We start from the raw sequence: 16,103 nt of genomic DNA on the forward strand, positions 1-16,103 counted from the left end.
CCTCTTTGTATGGTTTCTGCGAGATGATCAAGAACTCACCGACCTCCGTGTATTTGACTGAATACACGTGCAGGGTGTTATCGACTGTTTTGAAATCGAAAACTTTATATATATGATTTCAAAATTGAAACGTACCTCGTTGTGATAACCTAAGGTACTCATATCCGCGGTCTGATGGATGCAAAACATAGTCGCATGAGATCAGTCCGAGACATCAGCACATGTCTGACATGCCCACACAAAAGAAACGAAATCTTACTTGATTTTTAGGCTGAATTCCTCAGATTAATCAATTACTAGAAATCACGATCCAGTATAGACACAAGATCTAACCGGAGACTCACCCGATGGTGCGCTGCACACACGTGATGGAAGCAAGTACTTATCAACACCAGATCACTTCTCCATACCACTACTCCACCAATATGCATAAGTTAGTAGTGCTCCGCCACGGTGAGAGTCAGTGGAACCATGAAAATAAGTTTTGTGGGTGGATCGACATCCCGCTTTCCGAGAAAGGTGAAAAAGAGGCGCAACACGCTGGTGAACTATTGAAAAAGTACGACATACGGCCTGATGTGATGTTTACGTCGATGCTTCAGAGGCTGATCAAGACGGGCAACATTATCTTGGAAACAATCGGTCGTATGTGGATCCCCCAGTATAAACTGTGGCGGCTCAACGAGAGGCACTATGGACTGTTCCAGGGTAGAGATAAGAACGAGGTTTTCAAGGAATTCGGCAAGGAGAAGTACCAATTTTATAGAAGAAACGTCGATGGCGTGCCTCCAGAGACAGGCAGTGTCGATAACGATGAGTCGATTGACGAGAGATACAAGTTCAGTGATATACCCGTTGAGAAGTTGCCTCAGGGAGAGCTGCTTCGGATGACCATAAGAAGGGTGGTTCCTTATGTGGATGATATTGTGAAAAATGAGACTCTAAAACAAGAAAGGGAGGTTTTAATCGTTACTCACGGATCCATTGTGAGAAGTCTCATCAAGCACTTCTGCAAGATGAGTGATGAGGCCATCAGCAAGATCAATGCACCTACCGGGGTGCCGCTCGTATTTGAGTTGGACGAGCAAGGTAACCTACTGAAGGAGATGTACTATCTTGACGAGGAGTTGGCGAAGAAGGGAATCGCCAAAGTGGCCATGGAGGGTCATGGTTCTCAATCGAAGCTCTAACTCAAAAATTTTTGATGACTTCTAGGGACTTAAAGTCGAATCAAGAAAGGGCCCACTATCAACTCATCGATTCGAAGCCCATAAACGTCGTTTCGATGCTGCCCTAGCGAACCCCGATCGAAGCAATGAACTATGCATTCACCGTTAGAAGGTCTTCGGAACTCCCTTGGGGCACCTAACCAGGGGTCACTGACCGGCAAATGACCTCCGGATACTTTATCGGATACTTTTGAGTGCCACCCTTGAGTTCCTTGGGTCGTTTCATCAATTCCAAGAAAGCCAGCCGTTCCCGTCCTTCTCCGCGCCCGATAACCCCGGGGTCGAGGTAGCCCTTGGCTTTGGTGCATCTGGGTGGCCAAACGCACAGCACAGATCCCCTGGTCCTCGACATCCCTTGATCTCATCTTTGTGGCTGAAACAGCATTCTAGCCTCTCCGGCCCTAGGTTGCGACTGAGCAATGAAGCTACACCCCTGATGCATTGTCATTGAATTCGCAGCCATTTTCCAGATTTGATTACAGAAGATTCCTTGCAGGCAAAGACGATCACAACAAACAAAGAGGTGCTACAACCCCGGACTGGCCCGAATTGGGGTGACTCACTTCCCAGCCGGATGGCAAAATAGCCTGGTCTACAGCATCTCGTGCGGAGCATACAGAGTCCACGTGTGAAGCTCCAGATAGAAAAAAAAATAATCTTACAATGATAGACGATTTATTTGGGTGGCAAATTTCATTGCTTTGCATCCCAAGCAAATCTCAACTGGTTGTGTATTATCAAATGAGTCATTTTGCTGATTCGGACAGGCATCGGAGAAAGCCAAATGCGGCGAGCAATTCGGCGGTAGCACTCGAGCAGGGCTAGGTTGGGCCCTTTTCGCGCTCGGACACGGAGAAAGTTTGTGACCTACTAAGTCACATCCACAGGGAGCGTCCGGGTCGCTTCGAGGTAGAATGGTTTTATAGAAATATGGATTGCACCATAGTAAAGCTGGCGCTTCCAGGATCTTGCCAGTATAATTTATATTTTCATAGCTACGTTGTACACCCAGTTTCAGAGGACCTTGGTGCTTTTTCACCTGCGTTTCGCACCCAATATGTCTTATCTCAGCACTGAGGCTTCAGTGCTGCACGCCACCTCAGCCTGCATTAGTAAGCTCTATATATTTGCCACCATTTCTCAGTGTGATTTTTTTTACACTATAGCTTTTTACTTTTATACCACTTTCGCCACCCACACCACGTATCACGTCTGGTGTGTCTACTGAGTTCATTTCTGAATTCCGTACTTCTAAAAAGCTATTTTTACTTGTCAGCACTCGAAGCCCTTCGCTATCCTTCCATAAGCTTCTGTGGAATCGACAGCCGAATCTTCGACCCAAACTTCCCCTAACACTCGTTTTTTCGCCTTGTCAGACCTGTCTAGACAGACCTTTCAAACCGTCGAAGAAATAATGACCTCCTTGGCAGTGTTACCCCCTCTCAAGAAGACTATAACAGATGTTATGGATGATGACTTGTACCAGCCCGCCCCTGGTGGCATGGCTGGCTCTTCGCCATCGTTGAATCCCGCTCAGAATCCATCCTCCGCTGCACAGACCTTGTCAAACTTGCTCAATATCCCTGAGTCGTTTGTCGAGCACTACAACCGTGTCAACGGCTCCAGCTCACAGGTGAATTCCACGATCCCCAACCTTCTCCTTGACTCCAACGACTACTCCAAATACGACACCGATGCATTGAACCAGAACGCTGCTAGCGATGACCTACTACCCGACAGCAACGCTCAGTTATACCCATCCCCATCCCAGCAGCATTTCGTCAGACCAGAGGTTCTCCAGAGAAACACCTTCCCCGCTAGAAGGAGACGCATCACAACGCTAGAGCAGCCTGATGTTGGAAACGTCAAGAAGTACAACGACGAAGATTTCTACTTGTTTAACACTGACATTCAGCCATCTTCATTGATGACTAATAACAGCTCATTTTACCCTAACTGCACTGACGACTCATTTTTCATCATGGACAGCGACCTAGATAAGTCATCTCATCTAGGCACTGGCCCTGCAAGTGTTCCAGTTCCTGGATTCGAAAGTGATTACGTGATGATGGACAACCTCGCCGAGGAGTCCGACTTCAGTGATGACTCCGATGACGAGGATGATGACAACTACTTCCAGGATGATGATTTTGATGACATGATGGAATCTGCAGCTGAACCCCAGTTGCAGTTCCCATCCCCAGCTGGCTTTGCTCCATTCCGCTCGCCTCTCGAGGAACCTTCCCAGGCTCCTCAGGTAGGTGGCTTTATGGAGACGCTACAGAGAGCTCCAACTTCTGATAGCATGGATTACGGCAGCGAGCAGGAGATTGCATTTAAGGCAGACAACGAAAACGTCATGGTTGAGGACCTTCACGGCAACCACAATCATGTTGATTTATTCAAGAGGGAAGACGAGCCCAGGTCCATGCCCCAGCAGCCATTCACAGATCACCATATCACAGCAGCAGAGATAACCGCCAACAACCCAACGCATGAATGTACTATGATCAATCCATCTACTGGAACGCCTTGTCACAAGCACTTCAGTCGACCATACGATTTGATCAGACATCAGGAGACCATACATGCGGCAAAGAAGAAGATATTCCGTTGTGTGATTTGCGAAGGACGCGAGCATGGAGGAGCAGGTAATGGCAAGTCGAAGACATTCTCTAGAGGCGACGCCTTGTCGAGGCACATAAAGGTTAAGCACGGAATCAGCGGCAGGGACGCGGCTGACTTGATCAACAGCGCCAAGGAGAATGTTGAGTACCTCAGTGTGTGCTAAGTTTATTTAATATAGTTACGTTATTTTTTTTTTTTTTACGAAATTCATATACATATGACCATCAATTGATTGTAGTTTTCTAGTATTAGTATTAACATTCATCTATGAATCTATGACGAGGGGATGTTGTACAAGGGGATTTCAGGAGCAGCCTGATCAGACTTTTTGAAATGGAAATATTGGTAAAGAATGACGAGATCCAAGCTCATTTGGAACAATGCTGCGAGTATAAATATGATGGAGATTTGGGACGTTCCGAAAAACAAGTAGCTCAATTTGGTAAGGTCACCGCAGAGCCACAGGACCAATAAAACCAGTTTGAAATCTTTGACCAGGCCAAGTCTATTCAAGAGCAATATTTGTGGGAGTGGAAGGAGCGACTCGACGAAGAGACCAATAAAGCCTATGGTGGAACCAAATGCATCTGACTTTTGAAAGAACACAGTAAGAACCGTGAAAAGCAACGTGAATTTGCCAATGAACAGCCAATATTTGTGTTGCTCTATCCATTGCCAGAAACACCCAGGCCTCTTGTAGTAAACGTCAAAAAGCCGAAGTCCCTGCTTGCCCCAAACAGATATCCACTGAAGCACCGACGAGATCAGGTGGATGTAGAATTCTGACTGGTCGTACGAGTAGGGAGATACCAATGCTTTTGGAACCTGGCTTAGCTCCTCCAGCAAGTCTGGAAGCTCCGGTAAGTTATCCGGGTTGTAGTTACTCGGTCTGTACTTCAACGACGTTCTTAGAAGCAAACACTGGATGAAAACCATGGAAAATGACTGGCGTAGTAGCGATATCTCGTATGGAGTCACAAAGTAATATAGGATCCTGAGGATGGACAGCACAAGCATGGACAAGCAGATGTCTATGGAAAAGCCCATGGAGGACTTGTTTCTATATATTCCCCAGCAGGCCAACCCGTAGGTGAACAAAGGGGTCAGCAGGATGATAGCATTCGTCACCTTCTGGGCATCCGGAAAGTACTGGAAGTACTGGAGGTACTCCTGGGGAATGTAGGACTCTATCATTGACAGTGTAGTATCTAGAAATGCAGTGCGATCTACCATGAGAAGGTGAGGCCGGCTCGGTTGGTAAACAAAGGAAAAAAAAAAAATTTGTGAAGAAAAAAAACGAACAATGAGATGAGTTTTCAACAAGCACCCATGATCCAAGCATTTTGTTTAAACGAGAGGTGAGGCAGTGCAGACGGATTGCAAGTGGTCTCATCCCGGTGTCCAATGATCGGCAACAAACGGTAAGGTAGTCTAAGCGAAGGAATAAGATTTGGGAGGAAAAATCATGGAAGATACCCTTGTTGAAAAGAAAACGAAGATGTTGTTATGGAATTTGAAAGGAGCATCCTAGAAGTTTAGGCAAGCTTGGTTGACAGCATCAGACCTTTAATACTAGCTGACTACTTCGAGGCTTTCATGAAAAAAGCGGTTGCAAAACGATGAGAAACCCCATTCAAACACAAAATCTATAGCGGGGAGCCCTATATTGCAAGCTAATGTGCCCGGAACATCATAATAAATTGACTTACGAACTGCTTATAATACTACGGTCTGCTTTTATTCACCGAGACTAGACCTGCGGATGGACTGAGCCAATGAAAGTCTCCTATCTCGTCAATTTTGTCAACTAGAGTTTTTCCGGGATTTTCCAGACTTCGAGGCTGGCCCCTAAATCCGCCTCCGTTCATCCATCATGGTCCAGTATGGCTAGCGAGCGATCCGTGACAGATTCGGTGAATTCGGTGATATCTCGGTGTCGGAGTATGGATGAGCGGAAGACACGAAAATCACTGCGCAAGACACTTAATTAGACCACGGCGTGAACTGCCGGCAATAAACTGCTGTCACTGTGGCGCTGTTGTCGTAAATATTGAGGGATATCCAAAATTGTTAGTATCAGAGAGAACACAAAAAGTCACAATTCAACCAGCCAATGATATTCCAGTCTTGACGATTTGGACCAGTCCACGGTTGTGTACTTGAGCCCTGGCCTCGACCGTCTACACTGATAAGCAGATGGAGGAGCGTTGCCGTACTACACAACAAATCTTTATTTTAATTCTGAACAATTTTTTTTTCCTGGTCTGACTGTCAGCAACTCTAGAAGTGACAATCCTGTTGTTTATCGCATGCTTTCGTTCAAAGCAGCCTGGGCTAACCACCCAGATTGGAGCTGCACGCTCGATTGACCGTCTCAAGTCGTTGATTATTGAAGTTATAACCTACACTTGGTGTGAGTTAAGAGATCCGAAGATCTTCGGTCTTCCTCAAATCACAATTACGCTTTCCATTTCTGGGATCTGAGAACTAGACCTTACCTGCTATGCGACTACGGAGCGGCTCAGTTTCTCCATAGCTGCACTGCTCAACCATCCATTTCATCACCTCTTTTACACCCACTACAACTCCCCTCCATAGTAGCCACCCCTCTCCCATCTCAGTAAGCCATTCCCACTTTGCTCCAACCCCCTCCACACCCCCAAATCTCCTAAAAACCCAAATTTCAATGCGGCTTCTGGACGACCCTGACTTATGTTCCGAGTACCTACCTGCAAAGGGAAGACGGAATACGTCAAGGAGGGGCACTCGGCCTCACCGATAAGGGAGGGGCCTTGTCGGAGTCAAGTCCGAACGGTAGCATTGTAGCCAGTGATGTCAGCGGGGCAACCGGTGAGGCCGGGCATCAATTTGCAACCAGCCCTGCAGAAGCAGCCCAACAGTTATCTACGAAACGGGCGTGAAATTTTAAAAACGCCTCCGGAGAAGAAACCACCACCAATGAACACCGCAAGGGGACTACCATCACGAGAGAACAAAAAACCACCGGTTGTGAGGCCAGCAACAATGGCTGGATCAGGCGGGTCTTGTGCGGTCGCGGCCCGGGCCATGTGACTGGAGTGAGTCAAGACGACTCTGAATCGCACGAGCTTACAGGAGGGCCAGCCGCAAAATGAGTATTTTCAGCGTTGGGCGTCACAAGACGGTTTTAAATGGTCCAACGGGTTGATTCATTTTTATGGGCGTGAATGAGCGGTGCCCTCGGATAAGCGGAAGCTCGGCGCCGGGGATCGGTTTTCCTCTTGTTCGTTGCCAGGCATGTCGCCAAATCGCTTGTGCTTGGGGTGGTGGTGCCGGGCTGTGTGCAGTACGTGTGTTCCGGGCAGCCAGAATGTGAAAAGTGGAGCCAAGTGAGAAACTGAGATTGACCGCCCCTCGCCATCGCAGTCAAGTGGAAGACGGTCCACCGACCAGGTTTCGGAGTCAGAACAGGAGTATGTCAAACTCTGACTCTGACACCCCTGATCTTGGACCGCTATTGGCTAACTCGGGCTCCTCCGCATATCCGAGGCCCCAGCTTTTGCGCGGTAGGCCTCTGGAAAGTCGCTGCAGGGCGAACGGAGATGCCGAAAGTCTGGGGTAACCTCACCCAATATATAAAGCGGTGAAATTCCCACCTATCGCACCTTTTTTTTCTCCATAGTAACCATGCCTTACACCAAAATTGACGTCAACGAAGAAGAGCGTTTGTTCCAGGACCAGGTCGCTGAGCTCAAGCAGTGGTGGTCTCAGCCCCGTTGGAAGAAGACCAAGCGTATCTATTCTCCAGAGGAGATTGCTGCCAAGAGAGGCTCGTTGAAGATCGAGTACCCATCTTCCCAGCAGGCTAAGAAGATGTACAAGCTCTTGGGTGAACACGACAAGAACGGTACCGCCTCTTTCACCTTCGGTGCCTTGGACCCCATTCACGTGTCCCAGATGGCCAAGTACGTTGACTCCATCTACGTTTCTGGCTGGCAATGTTCTTCCACCGCCTCCACCTCTAACGAGCCATCCCCTGATTTGGCTGACTACCCTTACGACACTGTGCCAAACAAGGTTGAGCACTTGTTCTTCGCCCAGCTTTTCCACGACAGAAAGCAGAGAGCCGAGCGTTTGGGTATGACCAAGGAGGAGAGAGAGAAGACTCCTTACACTGACTTTTTGAGACCAATCATCGCTGACGGTGACACTGGTCACGGTGGTTTGACTGCCATCATCAAGTTGACCAAGCTCTTCATTGAGCGTGGTGCTGCCGGTATCCACATTGAGGACCAGGCCCCAGGTACCAAGAAGTGTGGTCACATGGGTGGTAAGGTCTTGGTTCCAGTCCAGGAGCACATCAACAGATTGGTTGCCATTAGAGCCTCCGCTGATATCTGCGGCTCTGACCTTTTGGCTGTTGCCAGAACCGACTCTGAGGCTGCTACTTTGATCACCTCTACCATTGACCACAGAGACCACTACTTCATTGCCGGTACCACCAACCCAGACTCCCCAGAATTGAGCTCTTTGATGGCCGAGGCTGAGGCTTCTGGTATCTACGGTGACAAGTTGGCCGCCATTGAGACCGAGTGGAACAAGAAGGCCGGTGTCAAGTTGTTCTCTGAGGCTGTCATTGACGCCATCAAGGAGTCCAGCATCTCTGACAAGGACGGTGCCATTGCCAAGTTCACCGCTAAGGTCAACCCATTGTCTGAGACCTCCCACAAGGAGGCCAGAAAGCTTGCCAAGGAGATCTTGGGCAAGGACATTTACTTCAACTGGGACGCTTCCAGAACCAGAGAGGGTTACTACAGATACATTGGTGGTACTCAGTGTGCCGTCATGAGAGGTAGAGCCTTCGCTCCTTACGCTGACTTGATCTGGATGGAGTCGGCTTTGCCAGACTACGCTCAGGCCAAGGAGTTCGCCGAGGGTGTCAAGGCCAAGTGGCCCGAGCAGTGGTTGGCCTACAACTTGTCTCCATCTTTCAACTGGAACACCGCCATGAGCGTGTCTGACCAGGAGACCTACATCAAGAGATTGGGTAAGTTGGGTTACGTCTGGCAGTTCATCACCTTGGCTGGTTTGCACACCACCGCCTTGGCTGTGGACTCTTTCTCCAAGAACTACGCCGAGATTGGTATGAAGGCCTACGGCCAGCAGGTCCAGAAGCCCGAGATCGAGGGTGGTGTCGAGGTGGTGAAGCACCAGAAATGGTCTGGTGCCGAGTACATCGACTCCTTGTTGAGAATGGTGTCTGGTGGTGTTACCTCCACTGCTGCCATGGGTGCTGGTGTCACCGAGGAGCAGTTCAAGGAGAAGGCTGGTGGCAAGTTCTAAGTGCCCCTACTAGTTCATATTTTATTACATTGAATATAGCACTGAATTGTAGCCTAGGCAACTTTTAATATTGAAGCGCCTCATGGGCGACCCTTGGGGCATCGAATGCGGTATATAGTATGCGATGTATTTCGCAGCCATTATCTCTTCTCATCCTCAGCTCATGGGCTTTGTGGCTCCAGGCCTTCGATATAGACGCAAACAGTATGGAAGACGACCACCAAAGCGTGAGTTTTCTGTGAGGAGAATCCTTGCTGTTCCTATAGACCGCCTGAAGGTTCGCAGAGCAAGGACATCAAGGCTGCAGAATGAGACATCGGACTCCATCCTCGAAAGACTACCACACGATATATTATGGGAGATCTTTCTACTAGCAGGTATATCCAATGGCCTTCCCGCGCTGTCCAAGTACTTTAACGAGGTGTTGAGAGCGCCCAAGTTGGTCGAAGATGACCCTTCACTGGGATATAACCGATGGCTCTTCCTCAAGGTGCTAGACCATTCTTTGGTTCATGATCTCAACGTCAATGTGAAAGATGGGTGGCTAGAGAAGTTTAGTAACGCTGCTGAGGGCTACGATACTTCCGTGGAACCTGCTCGCTCGATTACTGTTATGCAACTGAGGGAACTAAGCAATGTCTTCAATGAGCCACATGCCATAGATGTGGACACACTCAACCGCAAATTCATGAGCGGTGCTGCTTTTGAAATCATCAAGAAGAGGTATCCCAGAATTCAAGTCTTAACAGGTGAAGAGATTGCTGCTCAGATCGAGCACCGTGACGCTCTAATATCCTATAGATACAATGTGTTAGTTGAGGCGCTCAAAAAGGCGAAGGACGCTGACGAAAACACTGATCCCAAGGATATACTAGATCAGGTAGCTAAAGAAAAGGATCTTGTTTCTCAAGCAGAATCAATACCTATTCAACTGCTGACTCCGTCCTTGATACTACCGACCTCTCTTTACAAACATTTGAGCCACGAAAAAGCCTTGATGATAAGAAGCTTGATTGAAACATGCCGGTGTGAATTTGAAAACGAAGTACCTTATCTCAGAGCATGCTTCGATCGTCTACCCTATGAACAGTTTCCCGTATATGCTAAGCATGGTGGACGTCAGATAAACTACACTGTTGACGATTTCAAGCTGTACGTTGAGTGCATTGTTAAGGTAGAAAAGTCGACTGATGGAGAGCAACAGGATGATGACACTTTACATTGTCTTTACAGTTTAGCTGAACGTGCACTTGAAAATTGTCCCATCAAGGACCATGAAACCCTACAGGAACTAGCTTGGTTAACCCTGGAAGTTAAGCTGCGTATATTACGACAGCTTCTTTCGGCCAAGTCGATAGAGTCGCTAGACGACATGTAATGTTAATGAAATGAAACGATAGATTGAAGCGTGGATAATCGTAGTTGGTGTCTTGAGCTGGGAGTCTAGGTATTTCAGTGGAAGCAGAGACAACCCTTGCCTACTCTGTCAAATAATTCTAGTGATGTAAATTGTGTATAGACCACTTAATAGCATGCAGCGTTGTTACTTCTCTGGACAACGCTCACCGTCAGTGTTCCCGCACTGATAAGCTACCTCTTATTGTTGCTGTGGTTGCTGTTGTTGGTGCTGGTAGGGGTCCGCCATGGGCTGCATCATCGGATTTGGTGTAGGATTTGCAATCTCATGGAACCACGGGTGTTGCAATGCCTGTCTGGCCGTGATACGTGCCTCCGGACGCATCTGTAGCAATGATGTCAATAGGTTCAATCCCATGGGATCCAAGTTAGGCACAATCAAGCGCAAGTCTTGAGGCACAAATATTTGCCAATTGTTTTTGAAATTTGGGTATTGAGAGACGCCTGGCCATGTTCTCTCGTTCGGCGTACCCATCAAGCGAAAGATTTTGTTGAGTTGGTCATCATTAGCGGTTCCTGGGAAGAGTGGCTTACCAGTGCACATCTCGGCAAAGATACAACCGGCTGACCAGATATCGATAGAAGTGGTGTAGGCTCTTGATCCTAACAACACGTCAGGTGCTCTATACCACAAAGTGACGACTTCATTCGAGAAGGTGTTAAAAGGAATGCCAAACGCACGGGCCAAGCCAAAGTCACCAATCTTCAATTCACCCTTCTGGTTTATCAAAAGATTCTGTGGCTTCAAGTCACGATGCAAGACGGAGTTGTCGTGGCAGAACATGATGCCCTTAAGCAATTGAAACATGAACAGCTTGACAATTTTCAAATCCAAAGCTCCGTTCGTACCGTGGGTCTCCATGTACTTTTTCAAGTCTTTGTCCATATATTCGAACACAAGGGTCAACTTGTTCTCGGTGTGGATGACATCGTACAAAGTAACAATATTCTCATACTCCAACTCCTTCATCAAGGAGATCTCACGAATAGCTGTCGAGGGGGTACCTTCTTCAGAGTCCAAACTAATTTCCTTGAGAGCCACTAGAGCCCCGGTGGCCCTGTTCCTGCCTTTGTACACGGTAGCGTAGGTACCTTCACCAAGCTTCTCGAGCTGCTGAAACCTGCGGTTAGTTGAGTTGACATCCTTTCAAAATTGCTTAACATACTGAGACGAGGACCCTGTCATACTGGTGAAGATTTGATCAAGGCGCGTTGGCGATAATACGTTGTAGTAGGCTGAAACGTGCAGGAAATTAAGATAGCTTTATATAGATCTGAAGGAGGAGTTGTAGATTTGGTTAGCTCGCCAGCTCATCTAAACCTCTTTCGATTCATCTTTGATTCATTTCACTGCTGACTGCAAATTGCACTTGAATATTGGCTTTACTCGTCTATAAATAGATCTGTAGATGTATTTCAGTCGTTGCTAGGTAGTTCAAGACATAGCCTCTCAAATGAAAGAACAATTATCTGCCTGTTTCAATTTGTCTCAAAATAGGTAAAAAGATAAAACGTAGCTTGGAATCTCTTGATTTTGATTTTTGGAGACACTTTCTTCATTCTCACTTTTGTAACCACTTGCAGATTGTACGAAATATTGCATAATTCGCAGCCATTTCTGGAGATTCTGACAATTCAAGTACAATCTTCTTTCAAAACTACGAATTAATATTACATCAGCTCATTAATTCCGATATACACTCTAGTGATTCTTGGGGTTTTTCTTCATAAGTGCCATGGAGTTCTCGACCCAGCCTTCTGCACCGCCCTCTGTAGCGAGTATGTCTATTACTTTCATCTCAGTGATGTCCTCAGCCTCTTGAGCAAAGGCTTCTTGCTTTTTGATACCAATAATGGCGGCATTTCTTGTGCTTGGTATTCTCAAAATCTCTTTTTCGACGTTCCATCCCATTTTATTTGCCAAGTCCTCTACATGGTCTACCAAAGCACCATAGGTAGACACGTTCTGTGGAGGTAACTTGGCTTTTGTGACAGGGTCGAAATTTGGTCTTGGATTGTACCTGATTTTAGCTCCACTAAGAGCATGGGAACAGCACGGGATGACGACGAAAGGCAAGTTGAAGAGTGGCATCCAACAAGTGAGCTCGTCAGAGTGATTTCCTATAAGGAATGTGTTGGAGGGGAAGTCCTCTGTCGTGCAAACCTTAGATGATTCGAGAAGATTAGCTGACGAGTAGTATTTCATTAGCGGCACCTGCTTGGGATGAGGCAGATCGGCCTCAGGAACCTGGAATAGACGGCCATTGTTAGTGATGTGAGGTGCCATCTTGGCTACAGCGGGATGAGGCTTAAGAAGGACACCAGGAATGATGATTTGTTCAGAAAGGCACTTTTGAACTTCCGCTGGATATGTTTTCCATGATTTGCGTGCTCGAGCGTCTATTCCTCTTCCCTTGTAGCCTTCCAGAATTAAGATATGCACAAGGAGACCGTTGCCACAACCCAAATCGCAGAATTGAAAATCTCCGTCTGGGAATCTGTCGTTCCAGAGCTCTATGAGGAATGCAGCGACCGCTAAATCTTCAAAAACATGCTTCTTGGGATCTGTGCTTTCGCACCAGTTTGCAACCAACTCTCCCAGATACTTTTTTTTCAAGGAGATGTAACGGTTCTGGAAAGCAACTCGTGGCACAACGAGGTCGTGTTTGACTCTCTTTTCGTATCCCAGCTTGGCTCCCGACGAATGTTTAGCTGACGTCTGGAGAAGTCTCAATGCTATTCTGAATGGTCGCTCTGCGAGGTCCATTGCCCTCATGTTGACGCCGTCAAATGGAACATAGTGGATCAGAAGCTTACCTTCATGAAAGAGTATACCAACAGCCACGACGGGTGGTAGATAAAATGGAACCTCTTCAATATGCTGTATGTGGGGGATATACACCACCAAGATGGACTTGGACAGGTTGCTCTGAAGCACCAAGCAAGTCTGATTGATGATATGGTCTTTATAGGGATTTCTGGGAATCATGCGACGAATTACATTGTAGCTGTCTAAGAGCTTGACTTTCAGACCTTCTAGTGGTACTGTTCGAAGCTTCACATCATCGAGGTCTCTATGGAGTAGCTCTTGCTCGGACTCTTCGGAATTAAAAGCAGGTAAATCGGGGTTGTAGTTTTTGGTCTCTAGGAGTTCTCCGTTCTCATTGTAATTGTTCTCTTCGAGAACATCAGCTCTCATGATCACGGTGGAGTTGATGTTGGGTTCTCTTATAAGATTGCTCATAGCTGTGTTGAAATGCAGAGCCTCAAAGTCCACAGGCTCCTCATAAATCGGAATCCACGAGTCTCCTAGGATCGACTCCTCCGATATGAGGGCCGTAGGGTCCTGTTTTTTCGTCATGGAGTTCGTGATGCTAGATTATGGCTGCAACATTTTTCGCGATGGATACAAGCACAACTACCAAAGTTACCGTTATTCATTACAAATCTATGAAGTATGCGTCGCTGACATCCAGAAGCTTATGCTTCTTGTAGCAATAGTGACATTTAAACACCTCGGATCCGCCTCGGGAAAGGTGTTTCACACTGTCTTTCAAAGCCAAATGCCTGCAATGATTGAAAACCACTACTGGGTTACTCATAGGTACCAATTTCTGCGAGGGTGATACAAGCGTAAACTTCCTCTTTGGGTCCATCACGTCTTCTTCTGAGATCTTTGCAACAGTGCTTAGTGGCACCAATTGCTCCTTGGACACTGGACAAATGAAAATGGGGTGATAGTTAAACAAGAACCGGTTGGTGTCCGGCAATTGGAAGGGAAGGTCCTGCTTGAATAACTGGGTAACAGAGGAGTCCTCCTTCTCGCCATTGACAGCACCCAGACGGCTACCACGTCCGAGCTTGCGCTGAAGGTTATTATACTTGTAGAAGTTGGGGATGTTGATGAAACCTGCCATAAGACTCTGGAATAACGACAGCTCACTCGAAAGCTGCATTGACGCACAGAATTCGGAGATAAACTTGTTGGACAAGTTTTCAAAGAGCAGATGATTGTCATGGAGCAGGTCAAAGCAGCTAAGTATCTCGCTGACGAATTCAACCTCCCGACTGTGGCTCTTGTTCCTCGAGCCATACAGTAGGAATGCCTGAATGATATTCTCCTTGAGATGGCTTTGATCCTCGCCATCGTCATCATCAACTCTCTTGAAAAGCATTAATGTCATGATTGGAGCAATCTCATTAAGAAAGTCTTTGAAGTAGCGTGGAAAATGCTGTTTGGCATACGTGTAAGCGGCCAACGCAGAGTCGATTTGAGGCAGCTGCTTGTCCTCTGTAAGTCCTGCTAGAAGCAAGGCAAACTGTAGAACATGGAACTTGAAGGATATGTCATCACTGTGCAACAGGATCTTGCGACTTTCCTGTTCCTCGAACCATTTGAGTACTTCGGTGAGGTCATGACGTTCTCTGATGTCCTCCACCATCTTCCGTAGCTTTCTGAAGTTATCTAGCTGACTGGACTCAAGTTCAGCCTCACCAATTTCTTCTAAAAGCAGCTCTACTGCGTCCCTCTGGCCAATCTTAAGCAAATGCAATATGATGGACTTTATCAAGTGCTGCCTGTTGTCCAGCTTTAAAATCGCCGCAGGATCACTATCAGAAAGCTCTTCTCTTTCTTGCTTCGTCACCTCCTTCACCGGGAAGGAGTTCAAGACTAGTGGGAATGGGTATGCATTGTCCAAGTCAACTCTGTACTTATGACTATTGACGATATTCTTGTTGAACTTGTTAATTTGGGAATTGTAGGTCTTCAAGTTGGTAATTGAGTTTTTGTACCATTTCAGAGTTGCCGTATCGACCTTTGTGGCGAACAGCAGGGCACTTTGATCTAGGTCGGGCTCATTTTCAAGTGTGGATTCCATATCTCGGAGTTGGCCAAGAATGTCTTCGGACTCCGATAGAAGCGAGTCAAGACTCGACCTACCGGCAGAGTCAATGAGGTCCACCTCCTTGTTTAAATTGTCCAAGAGCTGGGTCATGGTTGTTTCTCAGAGGAGGAAGGCGATAAGGTGGTGGCTACCCCAGGGAGTCTAGGTAGGGTGATGCGTGCAGGAGGTCCCGACTTGGGTTAGCTATTATACGGGCAGAAACTACTATGAGGCAAATTTCGAGGAGATGATACTCATAAGGACTATTTTTATTAGGCAATTGTTTGCAGGCTCAGCCAGGAGCCATTCTAGTTCCTTGCTATTCTACAGGCGGATGTTGCCTGCTGCAATACGAGGCAGAACGAATATGATGGTGTGGTCGAGGAGCGCAATCTGGAGTATTTTAGCTCTCTTTTGAAAGTTCTGGTTTGGTTTAGTAATGTCTCGGGTCGAGTATGGCATTTGGTCGTTCGGCCAACCTCACGAAGGCGGGTGGGCCCACGCCAAAAGATATTCACAGTTCGAAGCTAGGCCTCGAATTTCAATGTCATAAACCTGACAGTTTGATTCATCTGTGGTGTCATCATCAGCCGACAAGCCTCATCTGCACTCTGGAACAGTT

General features: G+C 47.1%; 8 protein-coding genes across 8 annotated transcripts; 4 read left to right on the top strand and 4 right to left on the bottom strand. All coding sequences in view use genetic code 12, as the record gives it.

The window, feature by feature from the left end:
• Positions 1 to 425: 425 nt before the first annotated feature.
• On the top strand, positions 426 to 1,190 carry GPM2 (Gpm2p; the record flags this gene model as incomplete). Its single annotated transcript, XM_025479683.1, has 1 exon — positions 426 to 1,190. The coding sequence occupies one exon, from the start codon at positions 426 to 428 to the stop codon at positions 1,188 to 1,190; it is 765 nt and encodes a 254-aa protein (XP_025339156.1).
• Positions 1,191 to 2,643: 1,453 nt separating this feature from the next.
• RPN4 (stress-regulated transcription factor) lies at positions 2,644 to 4,020 on the top strand (the record flags this gene model as incomplete). Its single annotated transcript, XM_025479684.1, has 1 exon — positions 2,644 to 4,020. One exon carries the CDS (start codon positions 2,644 to 2,646, stop codon positions 4,018 to 4,020), a length of 1,377 nt encoding a protein of 458 aa, XP_025339157.1.
• A 110-nt stretch (positions 4,021 to 4,130) lies between these two features.
• On the bottom strand, positions 4,131 to 5,051 carry CXQ87_001136 (uncharacterized protein; the record flags this gene model as incomplete). Its single annotated transcript, XM_025479685.1, has 1 exon — positions 4,131 to 5,051. The coding sequence occupies one exon, from the start codon at positions 5,049 to 5,051 to the stop codon at positions 4,131 to 4,133; it is 921 nt and encodes a 306-aa protein (XP_025339158.1).
• Positions 5,052 to 7,523: 2,472 nt separating this feature from the next.
• ICL1 (isocitrate lyase 1) lies at positions 7,524 to 9,179 on the top strand (the record flags this gene model as incomplete). The annotated part of the gene is made up of 1 exon (XM_025479686.1): positions 7,524 to 9,179. The coding sequence occupies one exon, from the start codon at positions 7,524 to 7,526 to the stop codon at positions 9,177 to 9,179; it is 1,656 nt and encodes a 551-aa protein (XP_025339159.1).
• Positions 9,180 to 9,342: 163 nt separating this feature from the next.
• CXQ87_001138 (uncharacterized protein) lies at positions 9,343 to 10,557 on the top strand (the record flags this gene model as incomplete). Its single annotated transcript, XM_025479687.1, has 1 exon — positions 9,343 to 10,557. One exon carries the CDS (start codon positions 9,343 to 9,345, stop codon positions 10,555 to 10,557), a length of 1,215 nt encoding a protein of 404 aa, XP_025339160.1.
• Positions 10,558 to 10,776: 219 nt separating this feature from the next.
• PHO85 (cyclin-dependent serine/threonine-protein kinase) lies at positions 10,777 to 11,781 on the bottom strand (the record flags this gene model as incomplete). Its single annotated transcript, XM_025479688.1, has 2 exons — positions 10,777 to 11,716; positions 11,762 to 11,781. The coding sequence occupies 2 exons, from the start codon at positions 11,779 to 11,781 to the stop codon at positions 10,777 to 10,779; spliced, it is 960 nt and encodes a 319-aa protein (XP_025339161.1).
• Positions 11,782 to 12,297: 516 nt separating this feature from the next.
• CXQ87_001140 (tRNA (uracil) methyltransferase) lies at positions 12,298 to 13,956 on the bottom strand (the record flags this gene model as incomplete). Its single annotated transcript, XM_025479689.1, has 1 exon — positions 12,298 to 13,956. The coding sequence occupies one exon, from the start codon at positions 13,954 to 13,956 to the stop codon at positions 12,298 to 12,300; it is 1,659 nt and encodes a 552-aa protein (XP_025339162.1).
• Positions 13,957 to 14,035: 79 nt separating this feature from the next.
• Positions 14,036 to 15,592, bottom strand: CXQ87_001141 (ubiquitin-protein ligase; the record flags this gene model as incomplete). Its single annotated transcript, XM_025479690.1, has 1 exon — positions 14,036 to 15,592. One exon carries the CDS (start codon positions 15,590 to 15,592, stop codon positions 14,036 to 14,038), a length of 1,557 nt encoding a protein of 518 aa, XP_025339163.1.
• Between the last annotated feature and the right edge of the window lie 511 nt (positions 15,593 to 16,103).

Source organism: Candidozyma duobushaemuli (assembly GCF_002926085.2).
Source record: "Candidozyma duobushaemuli strain B09383 chromosome Unknown A_B09383, whole genome shotgun sequence".
NCBI classification, from domain to species: domain Eukaryota; kingdom Fungi; phylum Ascomycota; class Pichiomycetes; order Serinales; family Metschnikowiaceae; genus Candidozyma; species Candidozyma duobushaemuli.